At 41.9% G+C, this 25,084-nt stretch overlaps 1 protein-coding gene across 2 annotated transcripts in view; it reads left to right on the plus strand.

Annotated features, from left to right (window-relative positions):
* LOC118229194 (tumor protein 63-like) overlaps positions 1-25,084 on the plus strand; it is a 45,063-nt gene that overhangs the window by 12,151 nt on the left and 7,828 nt on the right. Inside the window, exons 1-6 of one of the 2 annotated variants that reach the window (XM_035420927.1) lie at positions 4,435-4,590; positions 11,389-11,646; positions 23,077-23,263; positions 23,460-23,575; positions 23,979-24,088; positions 24,429-24,553. In XM_035420927.1, coding sequence (XP_035276818.1) covers positions 4,549-4,590; positions 11,389-11,646; positions 23,077-23,263; positions 23,460-23,575; positions 23,979-24,088; positions 24,429-24,553 — 838 coding nt within the window. In that variant the 5' untranslated portion in view covers positions 4,435-4,548. Of the gene's footprint in view, positions 1-4,434; positions 4,591-11,388; positions 11,647-23,076; positions 23,264-23,459; positions 23,576-23,978; positions 24,089-24,428; positions 24,554-25,084 lie in introns of those variants that run through there. The other variant, XM_035420926.1, reaches the window with a different exon arrangement.

Consider the following 25,084-nt stretch of genomic DNA (forward strand, 5'->3'; position numbering starts at 1 on the left):
CACAGTCTACACTGGCAAGATAAAGACCCAATAGCCAATACTAATGTGCCATTAGACAGCCCCATAAAATATGCTTAACTGCTTTTAACAATTTCTTTGTTGAGAATGTTTTGTTCGCTAGGTCTGTCACTTGCTCATTTTAATCAGGTGAATACTGGTGTGTTACATTTATAGTTGTAGGTTGTAGGTTTCTCTGTATAAGTGCATTTGCTGAATGTAATGTAATGTGTTCACCCCACAGAAAAACTGAAGCATTCAATCAGTAAGTATTTTATAATATTTACTATTTTAAAAAAAAATTACATTTATATGTTTATTTTTCGATCACAAATTAATTTTACCAAATCACAGTGTTGGAGGGTGTGGTAGCTTCCTGCGGCGGCTGTTTTGGTAGAATCCACATTTTAAAAAAATTGTCATATTGTATCACACAGCAGTTCAACAGGCTTTTCTTTAGGGACCTGCCTTTGTGGGCCATTACCAGCCAATCACATGGGCCCACGTGTTTGTCACCTGTGGCATTCTGGGTCAGGTTCTCACGCTGCCGCCAGCTGCCCTGCAGCACTCTGATCGCATCATCAAAGTGCGGCTTCTGTCACGGTTGAAACGGGATACATCAGTTAATCTGATTAATTATCGCCCTTCTGCCGATGGGGCACCAATTAATTGGCTGGTTTTAATTATACCCACTAAGTAATAGCTCATACATTGTGTCAACTTATTTACCCCCATTGTTTGATGCCTTGAACCTAAAAGCTAAAAGCTTCTGTCGTATTATTCTTTTAACACGTTTGTTTTTGGTAGCTGGTAATATATAATGCTGATGGGCATCGCCGCATCTCATCAAAACAGGCATTGATAAACCGCCCATCCCTTGCCCTAGCGCATGTCTGTCATTATGCATTCAGAAGTTCCCTGAACTGAGGATTGGCGGCTTCTTAGAATTAGCGTCCTGTTACATCACTCTGTTTGTAATCTACTGTAACAGGCTACAGGAACCTGTGAAGACAAACAGGCTAGACTTGCAGTTCAAACTGTAGAAGTCAATATTGTTGCTCAGTAAAATAGAGGAGGAAGCTTTTGATAACAATGGATTTAAAAAATTGCCCGCAGACTATGTCACAACCGTGCTCACTCTGCCACATTAAAGAGAAGCAACAGCAAGCACACAATCTATGTAAATAGCTTCCCCAAAAAGGTTCATTCGGAACTATAAATATAGCTACATCCGTAAACAATAAACAGAGGCTATCCGAGAATATATAAAGGCTTTATTTCCACAAGAAATGTCATTGTGCTGTAGCATGATAATGATAATGCTCTTTGGCATTTTTGCTAAACAACAGGTACCAATAGACCCTGCAGTTGAACAGGAGGCAATGGATGGTGGACCCCAATAATATTGAGGCTGATTGATAGCTCAATTACTGACAAAGCCAAAGCCAAATAGGGAAGGAGTGTTTCACTGGGACTGTGCCTGATGACCAGATCTGTCCAAGCCAATTGTTAGCCACTCTGCTGCAGCACTTTTGAGACAATGATCACAGAGGGAGTTGCTTGGTGTTGTGAGGAACATAAAGACTCACTAATTATGTAAACATAATTGGTTTTAATGGAGCTGTAATCATCTGGCCATGTACTTTTGTGCTTCTTGTGCAGCGTGCATAAATATCATTTCGAAATTGCATCTCTTGCCAGCTTATTGATACATATCCATGCTGTTGATTGATGTCATCAATAATGGCAATACAATTGAGAGTCAAAATTAATGTGAATTAAAAATCACTTCTACTGCATGTAAGTTGGAAACATAGAAACAAGTTTTCTGGGAAAACCTGTGAGTTTGAAAATATACCTGTGAGGGAAGTATTTAGTTACATGTGTCAAAGGCACACCCAAATTAATAACCTTTGCAAAGATGATCTGTGATTTTTCAACTGTGGTTTATTATTTCTGCAGAACCACTACGTATTACATGGGGGCCAGGTATTAAAAAATAATGGTAAAAAACATAACAGATACTCACACACAGCTGGTAGCTCCCAAATGTGATATATTTGATTTTATCACATCGTGCTGAGAGCAAGCGACTACGTTTCAGCCATGTCTGGTCTTTGTCAGCAGTGTGCAGCTAATCCAAAAATACACACAGAAACTACCCAATGACCAATTCACGCAAGCTGTAATGTAGCCTGACATTGTGAGTAATGTGCCACTTCTTAACCAATTCATCAAGGAATGGCCTATTATAATGCACTGTGGAGCTGCTTTGTGGACCACAGAGCAAGCACCTGTGCCAGGTGTTGGTAGGTCTTAGAAAACACAGGAAGTGAATAAGCAGAACGCTGCCTGAGTTTCCCCAGCAGCCTATTGGAGTCTGTGGTTTGTGAGTTTAAGGAGTGCCCAGTCACTGCGGTGTTGGAGGGGTGAATTGATGGTTGTTTGCTCTGTCTGTGGAAAGTCCATCAGCCTGCAGCATGAGGTGAAACAATGGGGTACGGGTCACTGTGGCCCTGAAGGGCCAGGCAGACTGGAGGACAGGTATCTGGTCATGTTCTTTACGGATCAAAGGTCAAGAGGGGATAAAACACTTCCTGGTTTAGGTCACACCCCCTCTTGAAGGCAGAGAAAGGTTTGAATTTCTGGGTGGTAAAATTTTAAATAATTGCCTCTACAAGATTATTTTAAACTTTTGTGAACACACAGGAGATGTTTTGATAGTCTAGACACATCCACTATTGATAGAAAGCCACACGTCATTGACCATCAGAAATGAACCCTCATTTGAGAAACTGGCTTGCAGCTAAATAGTTCTGGATTATCTGTTTTTTGATTCATAACAGTTAATGAAATTCAAATTATTATTTTATGATGTTCTTCTCCTCTGAACAATTCTCCCACTGGTTCAGTTTTAAACAAGCTCTTAACAGTTTCCAGCGATTGCCTACTGTATAATTTACACTTACAAATATTGCACGTGTTGTTACTGATATTTGTAAATGTGAGAAAAGGAGCAAATACAGATGGCTGGCTTGCGGCTAAATAGTTCTGGATTATCTGTTTTTTGATTCATAACAGTTAATGAAATTCAAATGATTATTTTATGATGTTCTTCTCCTCTGAACAATTCTCCCATGGGTTCAGTTTTAAACAAGCTCTTAACAGTTTCCAGCAATTGCCTACTGTATAATTTACACTTACAAATATTGCACATGTGTTCTTACTGATATTCGTAAATGTGAGAAAAGGAGCAATTACAGATCAGATCATACTCAGCTTCTGGGAAATTAAGCTTTTTGTGTAGGTATTGCATCATTATCTATCAACTTACATATTATCTAGCACTATATATTGGTAGTGTTGATATTCACGAGATACTATGCACTTTAATGATATTATTTCTAAATTTTTTTCTTTTTTTCTGTGAATTCTTCAAATTTTAGAAAACAGGCTTAATTACCCAGTTATTCTGCACTCTGGCACTTTTATACTAGGGGCGACATAGCTCAGGAGGTAAGACCGATTGTCTGGCAGTCGGAGGGTTGCCAGTTCAAACCCCGCCCTGGGCATGTCGAAGTGTCCTTGAGCAAGACACCTAACCCCTAACCCCTAACTGCTCTGGCGAATGAGAGGCATCAATTGTAAAGCGCTATATAAATGCAGTCCATTTACCATTTATATATGCAGATAATGGCGTAAAACTTCAGCTTCAGCTGTACACCATAAAGCCTTCATTACGAAGACATAATCATGACAAAAGACTTGTCATTCCCAGCCATGGTAGCATATAGCAGCTCATGATAACATCATATCACTGTCGTAATGTAGGCTGCGAATTTAGATCAAGCAGATTTCAAAATAAGGGATACCAAGTGATTGCGGTATACATTATGTCTGTGTAACGACATACTGCAAACAGTAACATGTTGTCATGACAAATTAGGACAAGTGGTATGCCATGCTGATAACAATCAGATGTTGACTTTTTGGTTTTTAATTCAAGTAAAAAGAGCAAATAGGGATATCTTGTTGGCTGGCTGAACAGCACATGTACTTGAAAGAGAATGAAAATGATTTTATTGTCTTGTATTTCGGGCTGGGAGATTGGCAAAACGAAACGTGTTGAAGTGTGACATCACGCATGGAAAAGTTGTTCGGTGTTCCTGCGACAGATTCAATCTCGGTTTCTGACTTTCTGCGCAGCTCGGCTGCAATCGAGTGCATCGCCATTAGCGGTAGCGCAAACACGGTCTGCCTCTGGTGACGCTGCCTGGAAGGTAAACACCACGGAGGTGCTCGGCAGACAGGGCTTTCTCCTGGGAGAAGGGCGTGTGCTCAGGTGGAAGGATCAGGCAGGTAGCTCGTCAGACCCCTCCCCTCGGCTCCCTGGTATATATGTCCATCCCCCGAATTCCTATAGAGAGACTGCCTGTGCCTGCTCGCGCCCCGTAGACCACACAGCTCTCTGAGTCGGGGGGTAAAACGAGGCAGAGAACCCTGGAGACGGAAGAGCAGAGGGCAGCCACACTGCTCAGCCTCGGCGTCAACATGCTGTACCTGGACACCGCCACCTCGGCGCAGTACAACGAGGTGAGGGCGGCGCGGGCGCCTAGGATGGGGGCAGGCGGGGGTCCCTCTCACAGGGGTTGGCTTTGGGGGCGGTGGATCCATACAGGGGGCCTCAGAGGAAAGCTAAGTGCTAGCATTCAGGGTGGCGGCATCGTGTCCATTGGGGTTGGACTCGTCCAGGTCAAACTGTTCCATTAGAAGTGAGGAGAAGAGCTGGTGGTCGCCGGCAGTTAGTGTGTGTATGGATTTTTGTGTGCAATGGCATGCATGTCCATTTTGTAGTTCCTACAGTAGGAGGCTATACAGATGTTGTTCCTGTTTTCTAATGGAGAAATGTTTTTTGGAGCACATCTACCAGTATAAATCTGTCACTGCCAGGGTGTCTGAGCTTCAGGTTCATTTGAGCTGTGTTGTCATTTTCTTTGTGATTCCTTTTTGATCCGTCTTTCGTGTCAAAGCTGAGAAATGTGCCCACCTGGAATTTTTTGAAGTGGGAATGCTGTTTCCTCCCAGCCCCTGTCATTAGCTCAGACAGAGACAATCTGGGGATAGAATCAGGGCTACTGACAACAAACAGTGGAGATAAGAACTGAAACAATTCATTTCTCCAGGGCAAATTCACTTAAGATCAAATCAGTGGCAGGACGAATTTCATGAAGTTTTGGGGGCATTCAAATAAAACCCTGAAACGGCATTGTTCATATTATGCTATGCTTATTGGTGAACATCCTACCTCATTTTAAAATGCATGTTTGTCTTATATGGTGGATTTATATTGATTCTGAAAATCAGCTTCACTAAGTTCATAAATATGCATAGAAGTGGCACATTGGCAGAAACATACATGATTGGCAGTCTGTTGTTACTGATTTGCTTATCTTCAGTTGTTTGAGCTCTATGGTAAATATTGTCTATTATTGAGGTCAAATTTAATTTTAATCTCATGTTACTTAATATCCCATGTAATGGTGTAATTTAACAAATCTTACCTTTTCTCTCAACTTTTAATTTGAAACATGAGCATATTCTAATGACTTAATTTTGAAAGGTGAAACATCCCATGGTAGAGTATGTTGTGAAAATATGAGTCTTGTTTTTCTGAGAGAACATGGCACTGTTGTTAATCTTTAACAGGCAGACCCTGACATTTGCCTGCCTTTGTATGTGATTGTGAGCATTAGAGCCAGATGCATTGGCAGTGTTGGGGGCAAACAGGGCCCATGGTGTGCTGAATGTCTATGGATGTGTTCTATATTAAACTTGCAGCAATATGTTAAAAGCATAGCTTGATGTCACTGTTTGAAATAAAGAGTCAGAGACAAAATATTTATCTCCATTTTCACCTGTCCGTGGAGCATATTTTCAGTAATTTTCCATTAATAACAAAGATCATTTCTGTAAAAAACAATGAAACAAAGAGTGTTAATTTTCCACCTTTACAATGAAGGGGATTTTTTTTTTTTCAAAATGTAGACAACTGTGTTCAAGAATATAACCCTTTCTTGAAATGAGGATCTGTTTTGTGCTGGTTGCGTTTTATTTTTCACTGAATACTGTCCGGACACCTAAAAGACCTTCCTTTGTTCCAGCTGCAAATAAACACCCACATAGGTAGATCTGTAGACTCCCTTTTCTCTCTTGTCATTTACCTGCACTACACGACCATTGATTGGGATCTCAACAGCTCCAGTTGTTCCATCCAGTTCTCTGAAGTCTGTCATTCATAAATAGCAGGTGTCTGCTCTGACTCCCAAGTGTTAGGGCAGCACTGGCTCATATGACAGTGTTGTCAACACACTGACCCAGCCGTGTCACTGAAGCCAGGCTTGAAAACAAACTCCATTTCAGTTTCCTTTTCAGTGTTTGTTAAAGTAGAGCTGGCATACGTGACAGAGTGAAGCTAAAAATGTTGGGTTATCATGCCAAGTATAACGTATAATATAAAGTATAACATCGATATTTATGGAATTTTTGGGATGCTAAGTTATTGGATAACAGGTAGATTGCAGGTGGATCAGGTCACACCCCTCCCCGGAGGATTAAGCATGGGAATGGGGGGTCCGTGACCTGTGACCCCCGACCTCCCCCCTCTCCAGGATTAGGGATCAGGTTTTATTTCCAGGTCTCATGGGACCCCTCGCCGCAGTCAGAATGGGCACAGCCGAGGCTAGGCCCCTGCTCCCTGAGCTGCGGCAGCTTAGCGCTGTGTTTATGTTCAGATATAATCACCGGCCCGCCTCCCTCAGCAGGTGTGAGGGTCAGACGGGCCCCCATTTCGCAGACGGCGCTTCGGCCCTCTCCGTCACTCCCCCCGCGGTCACGCAGACGTGCTTATTGCCCCGTCCCGGGTCACTGGAGATGCAGGAATGGCAGCTATTTCACCCCCTTAGGACAGATCCCCCTTCTCTTCCTGTCACTTCTCCAGAGAAATCTCAAAAACTCTATCATTACCTGTTTAGGGTTGACACATACTTTTCCACTACTGATTCATGTGAAAGTCTTTTTCCCCCCTTGCTTTTGTGCTGTTGAGAATGTAGGCAGTAGACCATGAAGACAAACCTTTATAAACTACACCACTTACTGCTATCAAAGGCCAAGATATACGTAATTTAGAAGCACAACCCAAGTTTGTCCTCCTTTTGCTAAATTACAGTCTTTGCAAATTGATGGAAGGAGGGGAGCTGATCTAAGTATGCTCTTTGTGTTCCTGTTTTTTCCAGCAATAGAATATTCCAGTGCCTCTTCCGAGTAATCTTTAAAAGCATACAGACAATGACATAATAACTCATCTGCCAACTAACAACTGGTGGAATTCATTGTTAACTGACTGCTAGTAAAGTGCTTCCCAGAATGACGGTTCTTCCCAGAATTGAGACATATTAGTAACGAAGCAACACGGTTGTGTTGGGCGCACAGCACTCTGCTTTTTCAGGGGAGTGCAACTGGGGACCAGGGACCAGTGATAAGAAACTGACCAGGTGTTGCAGCTTCAAACCCCCGGTGGAGTACTGCTGTTGATCCCAAGATCAAAGTACTCAGTCTCATTAGCCACAGTTGCTACCCAGCTGTACGAATGAATGTCAAAAAAAGAGCAAGTTACGTAAGTTACTCTTGACAACGATTTGCTACTCCAGTGCAAATGCGATGCACAAAGCACCAGCTGGATGCTATTTTTTTCTGTGGCAACCTCCTTTCTTGATTGTGTAATTAGCCAAATGCTTTGCCCATTATCTTTCAGGCTTTATGATCTTTTTTTACCCTTTCTGCAAGTAAATCTCAGTTGAAGTCTGAGTACTTGCAACATGTATGCAATGTATTTGTGAAAGTACATCGTTGTAGGAGAACCGTGCATACAGTAGAAAAAGAACAGAATTTTCCTAATAGGGAAGTTCATTTACAGTAATCCACCCACAGACTGTGTCCTAATAATGAATGTTTTGGAACAATAAGCTTCCACCATAAAATGATCCAGTCATAGTCAGTCATTTTTACTCATCACCCAGGTGCTATGTGTTGTGTGAGTCACCTCCTCAATGTGATGTGCTATGCAATTCTTTGAAGAAAGGACAACTTTCAGTCATTTCAACTTTTCAGGTAAAGATTTATGGTGATCATGTAGGAGTTGGGTTGGATTTTTTAAAATAATATTTTTGAAATTGTACACCTTTTGTATTGGTGGTGGGAGGGGGTTCTACTTTCCAGTGTTACTACCTGACACTGGTAGTAGGGGGGTTTGGCTTGCAAATGTGTACAGTGACAATTCATTTTGAAGCTGTAATGAAGAATGGAGCTTAAGGAACTTTTATGAAACACAAATAAAACCTTTATTGGCTTCAGAAGAAGTCCAGAGTACCTGTAAAAATGGACATACATTTATTAACCATGAAATAAACAGCAAACCCTTCAACAATTCTTACGAAACAGGTCCAGTGAAAACTTGGTATATCTCTAGTATTCATTTTTTGAGTACACAACATGTATAAGAAATATAAAAATATTAATATAAAAATTGAGTATATTTAGATAAAATCCCAGCATACTTATTTTCACTGTAGTACGTTAGCTCAGTACGGCTGGATTGTATCAAAGATCTAATATTCCACCTGTGTGCACTGTCCTGCAGGGCAGATCATTTCTGTCTGCAGTTTTAGCCCTTTTTTACGTTTTCCATCCCAGTTTTATTATTATTGTGATTATTTACCTTGATTCCAAATACCCCCTGCGACCCTTTGAAGTAGCCCTGGGGATACATCTGGTTACTGCCTCTGCTGAAATGTCACAGTTAGCTTCGCAGGTTTTGTAGTTTTCTTGAGATAATAATACGGTGTAGTCAACCAAAGTGAAATAATAAAGTGAATTTTCTTGTTAAATGTTTTTTTTTTTTTTTTACAAAAATGGCCAAGAGGTCAAACTGTTAAAAGACTTCAGGATCTACCTCAGTATATCTTGCTTTCATCTTGAAGTGACAATTTCTGTGATAGCTTTTCTCACTTTCAGGATCAGCCAGGTTGATAGTGTTGAGCCAATAACACTCTTTTCTTAAATTGATGACGTTTTGTAAGAACTAAGCACATTGAATTAAGGCCATTTGCAGTGTTTGTAAATAGCCAGAAAGGTATTTTGCATTTCATTGTCTTGCATGTTGTAGTCCCATGCTTAGGGTATTGATTGCAGCCAGTCATACAGGAGTGAGAATGCCCCCCAGCCCCTCCCCCCCCTTCTCCCTGCCACAACCACAGGAGTCAGATAAGAGATGACTCTGTGCTTAATGGACTGCGGTGTCACCCAGGAGCTGTGTGGGAGAACGCCGCGTCTTACGCCATCACCCGCAGGCAATCTGAGCCGTTGCCCCAAGCAACAGGCTGCAGGTCTTTTTTCCCCGGGCAGAAGAAAGCTACATCTGCTGATGCTATCACTCCTGAAATTAAACATCTGTTCCTGAACGCCTTCGTGGTGTTAAGGAATTCCACTAATTTAATTATTAATTTAAGTATTGCAGTTTTTATTGTTGTCTGTGTTTTGAAGACGTATACATAATGTGAGGTAAAGATATTGGCCATTTTATTAAGACTTCTACATAACTGAACAATTAAGGATTCTTGCATAAGACTCTATTCTCTGTCATACCCTTGACCATCAGTTGACCCACAAATTGACTCAAAAAGCTGTGATTGGAATTTCAGTCTTTGCTAAAACTGCAAAGCAAGCAAATGTTAGACAAGCCCTTAGTTCAACCCCTTTTTTTCAGACAAACAAAGGAACCTATTTGAAAATGCAATTAATCCACATTAAAATGAAAATTCATTTTCACAGTGTTCACACACAGCCCAGATGCGCATTCCCTTTTTGGCTAATATTCCACCTGCCAGCCTCCTGTGTGTGGGTATGTGTGTGTATATTTCTGTGCATGTATGTGTGTGTGTGTGCGCATGTGTGTGTGTGTGTGTGTGTGCCTATCAGTCACCTAACTCCAGTCAGCACTTGCCCCAGGGTGAAAGCAGGGACAGCTGTAGTCTGTCATGGCTGAAATAAAAAAGTGGGCCTGAAGAGATTAATGGCGGTCTATACACCCAGGAGGGCATGGCACCTAGCTGAGGAATGCACAGATATTAATGGAACAGAATGGCACCAATGGCCAGTAGTCAGGACAGTAAGCAGGGCAAAGTTGGCAGGGGACCAAGCACTTGCCTCGCTCTTCTGAAATGGTGGCCATGTTTCTGAACAATATTGGCCTTTTCATCCCAGTAAATGTTAGCAGACCTTTGTAGCAAATATTTAGCCTTCACATGCCAGCTTCCAGAACTGGCACACAGACTTCTGTTATGGTAACCAGATAACCAGGCTGCGTGCTCGACATTAGCTTTCGTAACCCTGGAATCTTTTGATGAGTAACTTCATTGTTTTACCTCCTTTTTCCCCCTTTGCCCAGCTTTCTGTAATATAAGTAGACCATAACAGCTTACTCCCATTAGCACTGTTTCTGTTATCTTCTTAGTGATTCACCAAGTGTTTACAGGAAGCGTTTATGCGGGCATCACAATCCAATATGCAGCCAAGCGTTGAAATGCTTTGGGTGAATGCCCCTTCAGTGAATGAAAGGAAAACTCAAATTAAATAAAATCATATAAAATATGAAGATTTAAATGTTAATACTTTGAACCAGGTACTTTTTTGTGAGGGCTGAAGAATGTAGTGTTCATCTTTCTCCATAGAAATCATCTGGCACTGTGCTCTGTCTTTCCAAGGGTGAGATGCACTAATGGTCCCAGACATCTGTATAAATTCACAGACAGATCGAATTACAATCAGTTTGTGTTTTCCATTGGAATTTTGTAGCGAATTTTCCTTGGAACAATAAAAGATCATTTTACCTGTGCACAACATAACAGGCATCAAATACCATTTTTTATCTGGTAAAGGGGGATTTGAGAAGACTAGCTTCCTAGGTCACCAGCAGCTTTAAAGGGTTCCTAAATATGCAGTAGTAGATATCTTACTGTAGTAAATATCTTAAGGCAGCCATAGTGTGGTGTTTTTTTTTTTTCTTTTTTCTTTTTTCTATTTGCCTCAATGCACATTTAGATCCCTTTTTTTCAAATTTGTGAAATCACTGTCAACTTAGTGAGGACTTCTAAGGTCTAAAAATGAATTATTTTAATTCTGTTAATTACCTTGGGACAAGTTGAATAAAACTTGGAATTGACATTCTAAAGATTAAAATATTCACACAAATTGACATGTAACTGTTATATTTGCCTTATACTAGTTTTATAGCATGTATTGTCAAAGGCTATAATATCACTCCATTTTATTTTTCAGCCACAGTACACAAACCTGGGGCTCCTGAACAGTATGGACCAGCAGATCCAGAATGGGGGCTCCACGTCTACGAGCCCATACAACAATGAGCACGCTCAGAACAGCGTTACGACCGCCTCGCCTTACGCCCAGCCCAGCTCCACCTTCGACGCCCTCTCCCCATCGCCCGCCATCCCCTCCAACACCGACTACGCCGGCCCCCACACCTTCGACGTGTCCTTCCAGCAGTCCAGCACCGCCAAGTCCGCCACCTGGACGGTAGGCCTCTACGCCAGCTGCCCCACCCACTACATTAACCGCCATTTGATGTGTACCATGCTACAGATGGAGCTCTAACAGTAAAAATTCTATGTGTATTATGGGAATATTCTAGGTTGTATGTAGTGGACAGTCCTGTTGGAAAAGGCTTGGGTTTACTGGCGAGTGGAATTCGCATTTCCCGAACTATTGGGTGGGTAGAGATGGAAGGAGATTATCTTGGTGTGGAGCATGAAGTTGTTTTTATTTTTTATCTCGCTGATCTGTGCTGCAGGCCATGTCTAAACTCTGTGAAAGGTTGCTCTCTCTCCCAGAGCTGTAAAACTTTAGAAAAACACCTGAGCTCGTTTTGGCTCTGATGTCTTTGAGCTGCCAGCGGCTGTGCTGCAGGCGAGCATTGCACCATCTCAAAGGATCACAGAGCTACTGTTCGAGCACACTCCCAACGCCAATTACCTGTACTGGGGACACATCCAAGCGCCTTTTGTTTTATACAATGCCATTCGCAGGAAGCGCGGCCGTCAGGGAAAGCACTGTCATAGCAGGATGAAGTGGAGCACAAAGGATAGCTCTTGTATCAATGCTCTACAGTTGACTATTTATTGTAAGATGGCAGTTTGCAAACTTTAGACACCGTGAAAAAGACAATGACAGGCCTACGGTGGGTTTCAGGAATCAAAACTGAAGCGCGTTCATCCTGGTGGTCAGCGTAGCTCCTGCGGTGTGGTTTCTGCCTGCTCATAGAGATGCTGTCATCTTCGAGAATATTATTTGCTCATTGGCTAGATCTGTCAATATGTCCATGTGACCTGCCATCAGTTGTGTTAAAATAACTATTGGGGTGGAGGAACTCTGATTTATAGAATTATATCACGTTAAGAATTTCTGAATTTAAGTATGCCGTATTTGTTGCCTGACTGGAAAAGAACCTGTCTCCCAGAGTGTGTCACGCTTTCAAGATTTAATAGGAACCACTCCAACCTTGATACACCCCGGATTTATTTTCATTAACAGCCTTCTGTTATGGGAAATGCTCTTTTTAACCATTACAATACATTGTGGCATTAATCTTGGCTAAATTTGGCAGTATTGAATGCTCAAAGGGTGGATTGCATAACTCTCAACGGTAAAACAGCATGCCCTTAAGTAAACAGACAGACACACTCAAGGAAGTTGTAGGGTGATATTAGCGCCACTGGCTACGCTCAGTGTGGGATAGTGACGTCTGCTCGATTCCCACACTCGCGTTCTCATCCTTCCATTTTCACCTCCAGAAAGGCATCTGTCAGAAATGCGATTGTCTTCAGGGAGCAGCATGGGGTGTGAGCACCACGCCCCCCTATCCCCGCCACACTGTCCTTCTGTGGGTGTTCAGAGAAGATGACTGGGGCGAGGCTCTGTCCTCCTAACTGGGAAGGTTATGGTTAAATGAGTCACAGGACTGTTGCGCCCCAGCACAATGTACCTAACTCACTTTGACCCATGAAAACTCCCATAGGGTAAATTGATGCTTAAATTGATTGTAAATTCATGACATATAAAGGTGTGCTCTGTAACGGTCCTTGGATGATGGGGTTTCAGGGCTGGCTTAATAAACAGTTGCATTTTTTTAAAATTAAAAATGGGACTTTTTATATGTGGGTTTTATGAGCTCATTGTGATTCAGGAAATCTTCTAGGGACTCCACCATTTTATTGCAAATGGATTGGAATATTTGCCATTTGAGCTGCTGAAGTAGGTCATGTAGTTGTGAAACATGTTAAGTAATTCTATAAATCCAGGGCACTTAGTCCACTACTGCATCAGAATGCCGGGAACAGACCATCTATAATTCCAGAAAGTTTAATCTTTAAAAAAACAGAAACTAATATTGTGATTACTAGAGATTTAAATGATAGCAAATTATTTAAGAGTTTGTCACCATTTCAATTATATGTTTTACAACAGACGCTAACACATTACAAACCGTTCTAAATTCAAGGCACAGATATCAAAATATTCATTCTCAAGGCCTCATTCCGTGGAATTTGTCATCTTGTGGCAGAAGATAGCAAATGTGATTTAATCCACTGTAAATAGCTCCCCAGACTTTTCCTTAAAGTGGCTCCTCCAGAAAAGCAGCACATTTGCACCCATAATCCCGTTAGAGCAATTGACCCACAGTCTGCAGGCTTAGAGGTTGTGACCTAATTCTGATGTCACCATCAAAGCCCTAGTGATGAAAGAGTCAGCCCATAGGCCTTTAATGGAGCCTGGGAAGGCCTGTGGCTTCTTCAGGTCGAATTAGTGTTCTGCCTGATGCGTTGTTTGATGATTATTTTGCACAGATGAGTCTCAGCCTCACCCTTAAACTTAACCGTTTCCTGTCTGGGAACCGTGAGACACTCTGACGGCATGACACGCCTCGCAGATTCCATTCACTGCTCTTCTGCTGTTACTGGAATAAAAATGACTGCAATTAAATGACAGAAGATTTTCTCACACGTTGAGCCCACTGTACATTCAACGTACAGTCACATATAATGCTAGTTCAGAAAAAGTCAAAGACATTGTGTTTGGCATGCCACCCCGGATGTTTTGCATCTTATTATTAAAGCAGCTATATAGTGGGACAAGACTTGCTTTTGATGGTTCTCTGATCTTTCTATGGAGGACCCTGACCTCAAGGTGTGTGCATATTCCTTACAGAAATGAGGGCCAAATTTGTGCTAAAGATTTATTCAGGCAATTTTCCTTAAAGAACTGTTAACCTCAATGATATGTTTAATAAACTTGCATACTGGGTAATATACTAATTTAGAACTACAAAGCACAGATAAAAATGTATTGTTTATGAATATGAAAATAAGATGACATTTTACTATATATCCTGCATTGGCATTTCAAAATGCGACTGAGGTTTTTCAGTCAAACTCTGAATTTTGAAATTGGTGGTTTTTATATTTTTATAATTTATATCAAACCAAACACTTCACCTAGGCTTTGCATGTCTCATAGTCATTAGTGTCACATTTGAGAAGCAAAAATAGAAGCTAGCCCCACTGCCCTGTGTTTGAAAAGCAACAGAATCATAGTGACAGCATAAAGTGAATTTCATTTGTAATAATGGGAGTGTGCAGGTGTGGTGCTGTGAGTAGACAGTCTGTGTAAGTTCTGCACGCACATCCCTGCGTTGTGTGCTTCTGGGATGTTCTCTTCCCCGTTTGAATTGGGTTACGCTCGGTGAGAGCGTCTCAGATTCTGCTGCGGGCTCAGTGGGCGGGTGTGTGTGTGTGTGTGTGTGTGTGTGTGAAGAGATGAGTGCTCTAGCAAGGTGGCAAGACACAGCTTGCCCGAGAACATCTGCACGGACCCATCCCAAGCCGAATGAGATGGAGCCAGGACTTGTTTTCGGGGAGCTGCTAGTCTGTACACGTCCGCCACTGCAACGGGAGCTGTAAGGCCTCGCTGTGTGAAGGGAGGGGGGAATTAAATGATTGAGCTTTCTGGGAAATGTTTTTAAAAAACAAAAGAGGGATTTCATTTTTGTTTAATGCGACTGCCCGGTCTAAACAATCTGAGATTAACATTTGCCGTGCATTACCACTGGCCGCTGTATGAATGCAAGTAAAGGGCAAGATTTTTGTCTGAGTCATAGGGAAGACATTTGTCAGTCCTCAAAGGCAGGTGTGAACATAGACCCGAGAACACACATCTTTAATCTTATTTGATGGCTAATACAGCTCACATGATAATCAGATTTCTGCAGTAGACATATGAACACTTAAATGGTATTCTGATGACTCATGTTCAAATACTTTTTTTTCTGTTGGACATAAATTAAATCTTAGTTCAAAATAGGTAGCACACATGCTAAGGCTAATCATTGGCAGGGAAGGCAGCACCCATCAGAAAACTATGAAACAGAAAGAAATTTGCTCACGGCAACTCCTGAAGAAGTAAGGGAAAATCCGCTGTAATTACAAAAAAGCCAACGCACTTTCATCTTACCATGCCCTGTGTCTGTCTATATCACTAAGAAGTTGCATACCTGAACTTGATATTTTAATCACTGAGGATGAAACAATACTCAGAAAACACAAAAATTTGGTTGTAATGCAATCTTATAGACATGACTTTTCTACAGACAGAGTTTTGTAGATATAATGCATTTTTTCTGTGGGCTGCAAAAGGACAATCTGTAGTATTAAATTTCACCATACAAATACTTATCTTGGTTATAGTACTGTATAAACTGCACTGCGCTGTTTGATCAGTTGAATACCTATTTTTGTTAATTTCGTGAATACCTTTATTTATAAATATTTTATACATCTACAGTAATAGACCCACGTATACAAGTATGAGGGGAAAGCTGAAAATTAAAAAAATATATTTTTTGATTTAGAAAAACATTTATTATTTTATTTTAAAATATTTCCCTTTTTTAGTTGATTAATCCTGTAACTGAAATTCAAATGTTACTGTTTGCAACAAAGATGTATTTCCCTGTGTAATTCTTCCATTCATTCATTGTTCACTCTGCAGTCTTATTCTGGCTAGTAGAAATCTGATTGGCTAATGGGAAAAATCATGTCCCAGTTATGAACAGCGAGTGCAGGCTAGCTGCGCAGACAGATCTGCACTTTTGAAATGATTCATGTTTATAAGCATTGCATTAACATGCATTAACCCTTCTGTCGGTAATCACTGACTCAAGGTTTTCTTTGTTATCGTCACAAGTCACAGGTCAGAATGTTTTGGAAATCCCGCTTCATGATGGCAACAAAGCATAAATTATGACTTTATTGACCATATTTGACTTAGAAATCTACATAGGGTTCCAAACTTTTATGTGGAGATTCTAAAAACGTAATGGAATCCTTAAGTTTCTCCATGTTGGGCTGTGCAGGGAAAGTATTTACGTGTTGTTTTACATATCTACATATGCCATCAGCTTTGATGCCAGTTGTTTTATTTTTAGTTCTTTTGTTTTTGAATTAGTCCATTCTTCAGTCTTAAAGTATAAAATCACTATCATTTATCCATCAAGATGGGTGATTAGAAAGATCTTTCCACAGTTTACATTAACATATGCCTTTACGCAGTTATGTTAGAACATTAAGAAGTCAAGGTTTTCCTTTTGCCTTTGACAAGAGGCAGGTGTGTTTTCCCAAGAACAAAAAAAAAAAAAGCATTTTTGTCAGCTTAAACAGGTTTGGGAGAAGCTGTAGACATGACAGTGCTTGTAAGGTATGAAGAAGACAAGACCAGAGGCGCTAAACAGGCTTGGGTGAAGCCCAGCCCCTGTTGGGACTTGCCTGAGTCCTGAGCCTACAGCATCCATCTGCAAACAGCAAGCACAGCGACTGCAGACCTGTCCCGGCTTGTGTTGCTAGGGAGGTGTGCTTGTGTGTGTGTGTGTGTGTGTGTGTGTGTCTGTGTATGTGTGTGTGCGTGTGTGCGTGCGTGTGTATGTGTGCGTGCCTGTGTGCGTGCGTGTGTATGTGTGCGTGCCTGTGTGTGTATGCATGTGAGTGTGTATGCGTGTGTGTGTGTATGCGTGTGTGTGTGTGTGCATGCATGTGTTTGTGTGTATGTGTGTGCGTGTGTGTGTGTGTGCGCGTGCATGTGTGTGTGCATGTGAGTGCGTGTGAGCGTGTGAGCGTGTGTGTGTGCGTGTGTGTGTGTATGTGTGTATGTGCATGAGAAAAAGTATAGGTAGTGTGCTATGTATGTGAGATTGAAAGGGTTTTGGTTATATTTCCTGTGTGTTCATATACATGTGTGTGAGTATTTGTGGCAGAGGAAGACAGATTGTAACTGATAGCAATTGTTTATTGGAATTGTTTTCATCTTTTTTGGCTGGGAATGAGCTTCATGTGAGGTGTGGTTCTGACTGTCTCCTTCTGAGAATCACATGACCTAAAACAAGAAGTTAACAACACCAGCATTACAAGTATAATGCTGGTGTTGTTTATCACATTTTCTGTTTAGGTCAGTATATGAAAAAAATATCTAGATATTATTGCCACATGTGTTGAGTCACAGTGCTTACCAAAAGATGATTTAAATGGCTGTTATCACATTTTCCCCCTGGATTCTCAAATACAGATGTCTTGCGGTGAGATTGGCTCGCATAAACCACTTTTTATGTTTTGGGATTAAAGTCAAAGTGCTCCCTTGATGCCAGGTATAATTGAGAGCGCATAACTATTAATTTTGTTTGACATTTAGATTTATCGCATTTGAGCTCAAACTTTCCTTTGTTCCACTCTGCCAAGAGGTGCTCGACTGAACATACATCACACCAAATTTTTTCCCGTAGCTGTGACGTTAACATTAAAATTCCTGCCGATAAACATATCCTGTGGAGTTAAAATCCTTTTAAGGGACAATAAGAGTTCTGTGCAGAGAGGAAAGGAGACTGAGGAATGTGCTGTACTGTCCAAAGACCGTATAATCCCCAATATGTCCAACGAGTACGGCATAATTACACACTAGGGGCTTGGAGCCCTTCTTAAAAGCCACCAAATCCCATCCATCCACCCCTTCCATTCCCTGCCCATGTTGGCCTTTGACTTGAGTCTCTGTCAGTTCCAGCAGGCGTGGAGCCTGAACACATATTTGTGTGCTCAGAGATTGTTGCTCCAGGGCTGGGATGGTATAGTACTTATGTGATTTTTTGTGTGTGTGTGTGTGTGTGTTTGTGCTGCGTATGTGTGAATGTTTGTGTTTGTGTATACATATGTGTGTGCATATGAATGTGGATATGTGTGTATGTGTGTGTGTGTGTATTTATGCATATGCATGTGTGTATACATATAAGCGCTTATGTACATGAGTGTGTGTGTGTGAGTGTGTGCATGCACGCGTGTATGTTTGTGTGCATCTGTGAATGGGTGTGTTCATGTGTTAATGGTCTCTATGTCTGTGTACATTGAAGCATTTCAGTGAAATTGGAGAAGTAGGTGTCAGCGTTCTCTAGAGTCACAAGGTGGACGACAGTGTAACTTAGAGCTTACAGTGTGTCCCTCTGTCCTGTAGGTTAACATCTGTCCAGTAACATTTTCCTCATGTAAAATAGCAAAGTTATATTATTTGCCCTGTGTAATACCTCACTTGTCACCCATGTGACAGACTCTGCATCTGTAAGCTTTTTAAATATTGTCTCCTTGGGGGTAGGAATATTTTGTTTCTCTCCTGCCACTTGTAGGTGCTTTGGAGAGATAAATGTTTGTACCCTTACAGCAAGAAATACAGCAGTGTCATTTCTCGCCCTTCTTTTTTTTTTCTTCCTTTTTTCTGTCTTCCGCCGATATCCTGTTGAGCTTTATGACAGCACTCCTGCCTCAGACTCACAGTCCACCTGCCTGGCTTCAGGCTATCTCTGTTTATTTTCCTCTCTCCTTCCCTCCCTCTCTCCCTGTTCTCTCTTTCCTCAGGTTTGCTCGCTCTTCCTCGGTTTCTCTCTTTCTTCACTCTCTCCCTCATGTTCTCTCTTTCTTCTCTCTCGCTCTCTCTCTCTCTCATCTTTCTACCCCACCCTTTGCTTGGCCCCCTCCACCCATTTCCCTCCCTCCGCACTGTGTTCCAATGATTGACATCGTCTCTCAGGGCATATCTGTGGGCATCAGATTTTGGGAACAGGGGAGCAATTATAGTTATTCATCACTCTGTTTCATTTAGAGGATTGCACAACTGGGTGTTACGTCGGTTCTTCAGGAGCACATCATGTCTTCAAAGCCATCCAAAAACAATCTAGGGCGGAAAGGCTCCATGGGTACGTGAAGTACATCATGTGCATCAGTGAGCTCTGCATCATTTCTGACTGGCTGTACTTACCTCATAATTGAAACTAAATAGTTTTTTGGGTCACTTGCAGTGTACCTGCACCCGCTGTGAAAAAATACAGTCGCAATTTGCTGGTGGACGGCAGAATGAAAAGACAGACAGGCTTACAAATGCTAATGTACATTCCAAATCGAGAGAACAGGAAAATAAGGGGGAATAAAATATGGTTTCAAAACAGCAACCACATTAACAAAATGGATATGCTAATTGCCAAAGTGTGTAAGTGTCACCCATCACAATATTTTTTTGCTTTCTTTAGAGAAGATAACCCCAAGGTCTTGTTTTAGAGTATCATGCTGGGCAGATTTTGCTGATCTTTAAAGAGTGTGGATTGGATGAAGTAGGCAGAATGGGATCCAGCAGGTAACCCTAAGACTTGGTGGCATTTTCCTTTAAATCCTGTCCTGCTTGAGAGCTTTGATTGAACAGGAATGGATCTCGGAACTGGTAATAGGTGATGCTTTTCTGAGTGAAGCGAGGAGGGTGAATTCCTCACGGCTAATTTACCAAACCCCCCCCTATGAAATTGGAGGTGAGTCAAGGACATGTTGTTCTGAGACGAGCATACACATCGGGACTCAAACTTGGACTTTAATTACAGGAAGAGAGAAAAACTTCTGAAGGTTAGATGGGAGTGCTTCACAACTCCTCACATGTTGAGTGTGTGGTGGTTTCCAGTCGTTTAGTGGGTTATGCGAAGCCCCCTGTGTGTAAATTGACCATGTAAGGGTCATTGCCTTCAATGTGTGTTTGGTAATTTCAATTTCAAATGAAAGTCAACATTTCCCCGGTAATGCATGACTTTTTGGAGCAGGAAGGAGTGGGTGGTTCCTTCGCTTAATCCCTCTCATCCTGTCCAGGATTTTAATTGACAAAAATCCTTAAGGAAAAAGGCAGGTGTGCCCATAGAGAATTTTTGGCAATAACATTTGTTGTTTCTTTAGTAAAGGAGAAGGCGTGTGCATATAGAGGGGGGGTTAAGGGTAGGAGAGGTTGCTAAGGTGTATATGCCTCCGCCAAGCTTGAGTAATGTTATAACTCAGCACAGGCAGGTGCTGGGTTTGGCCCCTTTCATTGGAACGTTCATATCAGAAGTTCTTTGAAAAGGAATTTAATGTACTGTACAATTGTACCTGAGAAGAAAAATAGCCTTTAGGGATGTCACATTTTTTTCCCTTTAGCATTTTGACTACATTGGAAGTGTTTTTACCCTTCGTGCTCTGCGTTTACCCTCCTACCTCAATTTAGGAACCTCTGGCCTACAATTTAAGCTGATGCAATATGGAGCTATGTTATACTATAGGCTAATATAGCTCCTTTTACTGAAAAATGGAGACATCAGGAACATAGTTTGTACAAAAGGCTTGGTTTTACAGCTCACTGAAAATCAAATGAGTGTCAAGAAACTTCTATTCCATCCATTGTCAGTACCAACTGAAATAACTGATGCTCTTGCTTCGGGCAATAGCTGCTCTTTTGGTTATGCCTTAATAATGCACCTCTTCGCATTTTTCATATTTTCTTTGTGTTCTTTTGATATCCCATTGCACATAAAATTTAAATGCTACGTGCAATTGAATTCCACACTGGTTTTCTTACCACAGAAGTGGTATATTCATGTGATATACTCTCATAGTTTAATACTTACTGGACTAACACCAAATTCTCTCTCAATGATTTTCAAGTTCTCTTGCACGTGCAGTGTTTTTATTTTGCATTCACCATTCCTCATACTTTTCTTTTTGTTATTTGAACTGTGGAAAACATGATTTTCTTCTTTAAAAATGGTGTAATTACATATTTTACTGAACTGATTCATTTATGTGTAACAGATACACATAACGTCCATTTGTGGTCGCAAATGATGCTCTGTGAATTCTCCTTTGTATTTTTTTCCACACAGTTCAGCAGAGCCCACAGTTCAGATGCAGACCCTACCATTTGATTTTATCCAGCCTGAAACCATGATACACAATGTACTGTAGCATTAGTGTGACAAAGTGCTTTAGTAACTGACAAGATTAGTAACAGGCAAGTTACAGCTTTGAATCCAAAGTATAATACTGCTCTTTTGTTACTTAAGTAAGCTAATCAACTTTATCCAGGTGCATACCTGGATGCAAACAACTACAAATGATATAACCAGTGCAGTGTAATACTGGGCGTGTATGACTCCCGAACCTCAGAAAGCAGTCTGTGACCTACCAGGCTGACTCACTTTGTAAAGCATTATGATTCCTGTGGTTCGAAAGGGAGACTTTGTCTGTCAGTCAGTCCCTATTCATTGACAATGAATAGGCTGCTTAAGCAAACATCCCTTTGTCTATGCAACTCTAGCACTCTCTTCCCGTCAAATGCAGACTAGACTTGCTGTCAAACAGGGCCTATGGTCATTATTTGCATCATTATTAACTTCAGCTTTGTCCCTGCCTTGTGAAAACTGTTGCATGTGCATGTGAATGCGTGTGTATGTGTGACATCAGAATTATACTATAATGACTAGTATAGTGAACTATAGCAATCATGTAATGTTTCTGGAAGTGGGAGTGGTCTGACTGGAGACATTGGAATTCATGGGTGTGTCCTTCCTGTTTCTCTTTCCAGCCCCCCCACGAAATATGAAGTTGTTTTTGCGGTTTTGTGGAGGCTATAGTTATGGGCGAGCTCTTATCCCTTCACAGTGTCAGATGGAAACAGGAATGCACCAGTCAAGAAAACAGATATTGGAAATTCCCACAGCAGATTAATTGTGAAAATTTCAGATAGACGTCACTTCTCTGACTCACTAACACAATCGATAACACGCATTGGCAAGTAGATATCTGCAGAAACGGCACTTTTGACATCGATGGTGTGAGGTAAATCCATAACTCTCTTATAATCAAGGCATACGATTGAGCTTTTTTCACAGTTTCTTTTTCAAAATCAAAGTATATCCTGTCTGAGAAATTCTAAAGTGTTCAAAGACTGTTGTTCATAAAGGCGTGTAAAGCCATGGAAAGAAAATAGCAATAAGTGCGACTTCATGCAAATGAAAAGTGGAGCTGCTTGCGGCTGAATCCCTAATTCTTCCAGGTGACTGGAGATAGCGATCACTCTTTCCTGGCCCTATCCTGGGGCATTCCTTTGGAACAGCTCTGGCTCGGCTACGCCCCTTTGAATGAAAGGCTGACAAAAAAAGACTCCCCATCCCTGTATTTTTCCCTTTTGTTAGGAATTTAGGACGGGAGCATGTTTCTTAAGAATTTAGGATAGAAACGCGTTTGTGGGGAAATTAATTTTGTCATGCTAAGTAAGTTGCAGTAAGTACGCAATTACGCCTATTATGCTATATCGAAAACCAATTCCAAAAAAAATCACTTTCTGTCTCTGTCCTTTGTGTTATTCCACTTTGGATTCTGAGGGCTACTATAATAGTCCAGCAAGTTTTCCAGCTTTCTTCATACCAATAGTCTGAAGAGAGAAGAGTGGACTCAGGTAGTTCGCTGCCTGTCAGGAGTGAAAGACAGCACTCTAAGGCCCTGCAGTATTTGAGAAAGGCAAGAGTATGTGGCCATGACTGTCTAACCTCCCGCCCTCTTCATTTCTATATTCCAGTACTCGACAGACCTGAAGAAACTGTATTGTCAGATTGCCAAAACTTGTCCAATCCAAGTCAAGGTTCTGACCAACCCGCCCCAGGGGGCCGTCATCAGGGCCATGCCCGTCTACAAAAAGGCAGAGCATGTCACCGAGGTAGTGAAACGCTGCCCCAACCACGAGCTCAGCCGCGAATTCAACGAAGGTGAGAATATTTTCGTAACGGTGTGGGGGATCTGCTTACTGACCTGCGCTTGCCATAACTTTAGAGAGAAGCTCTAGCTAGTCACTTGATTGTCCATCAGTTTTCTGTATGGTCTATGATTCCTAACCTGTCTTAAGATCCATAAACAATGTTTCGTTACATTGTAAATTTTCATTGTAATCATTGTTTTTCATAGGCCAGATAGCACCTCCCAGTCATCTGATCCGAGTGGAGGGAAACAGCCACGCCCAATACGTTGAGGACTCGATTACGGGCCGCCAAAGTGTGCTGGTGCCGTATGAGCCCCCCCAGGTAAAGCCCCCCCTCTCTCAAAGCCTGTAGCGTGACCCTGTCATCACCTGTCAGCCAGCTTCCTGCGTTTCAGTCAGGGTCACAACAGGGTCACATGACCTCAGCAAAGCCCATCTTTCCTCACATACCACACCTTTCAGCAAAATGCCAGTCAAACGAAGCCAACAGCCCCATCATCTCTGACAGCTCTGCTGCAGCTCCATTTTATTCCTGTCTATTCATAAAACCAGACCAATGTAAAACTGTGCTCTATCAGTCAACAAGGCACTTCAAACTCCCACTGATTTGCCATAGATTTATCCACAAAGGGAGCAGAACCTCAGAAAGAATGCTTTCCTCCAACATTTAGAGCAGTGATGTGTGTGTGGGTGCTGCAGTGTGAATACTCTGTCTCCTCATGCAGGTGGGCACAGAGTTCACCACCATCCTCTACAACTTCATGTGCAACTCCAGCTGTGTTGGAGGCATGAACCGGCGCCCCATCCTCATCATCGTTACCCTGGAAACCAGAGAGTGAGTGCCTCAAAAAATAGCTTGAGCATTTGCTAGTTCTAAATATAAGCATATTTATAATCATTATCATTAGGTATTGACATCAGTAGCACCTTCACAAGAACCTCAGAATGGTGTGAGTGTGTGAGTGTGCATGAGTGTGCATGAGTTTGTGTATGTGTGTGTGTAATGTGCAGAAACTGTTTTTGATCAGAAAAATTCACCCTACAACATTTGAGGTGTAGGGCCAAGGATTTATGTTGCAACTGATAGATTTGGATTGATACAATTCTTAACGGAAGCATCTCTCTGGACATGCCCCTCTAACGTGGGACACTCCACCTTCCTTCGTCCTTCTCAGCGGTCAGGTCCTGGGACGGCGCTGTTTTGAGGCCCGGATCTGTGCCTGTCCTGGCCGGGATCGCAAGGCTGATGAAGACGGCATTCGCAAGCAGCACGTGACAGATGGAACAAAGACCAATGATGGTATGAGCCACTGTGAGGGACTGGTGTGGGAGCTGCTGTAGAAGCTGGTTTAGTGGATAGTGGATGGTACTGAAGTAGGAGCTATGAGGGCTGGTTTTGAGGTTGGTGTAGGGGTTGTTGTAGAGGGTAGCGTAGTGGATGGTGTAGTAGATGGTGTTGGAGTTAAAGTAGGAGCTATTGAAGACGTTGGTTTTGAGAATGGTGTTGAGGTTGTTGTAGAGGCTTGTGTAGTGGATGGTGTTGGAGTTAGTGTAGGAGCTATTGGAGAGGTTGGTTTTGAGTTTGGTGTAAGGGTTGTTGAAGAAGCTGATGTTGAGGATTATTGTTGGAGTTAGTATAGGAGCTATTGGGGCAGGTTTTGAGGTTGGTGTCAGGGTTTTTTTGGAAGCTGGTGTAAGGGTTGGTGTTGGATCTGGTGAAGGGACTAGTGATAGCATTGGTATACTCCAGCTGTACCCCACACGGGACAGTCTGCCCCTTGTGCCCCACGCAACACTCACCCCAGGACTTCTCTGTGTCTTCTTTCCGTAG

Source organism: Anguilla anguilla, chromosome 6 (assembly GCF_013347855.1).
Source record: "Anguilla anguilla isolate fAngAng1 chromosome 6, fAngAng1.pri, whole genome shotgun sequence".
Taxonomy (NCBI): domain Eukaryota; kingdom Metazoa; phylum Chordata; class Actinopteri; order Anguilliformes; family Anguillidae; genus Anguilla; species Anguilla anguilla.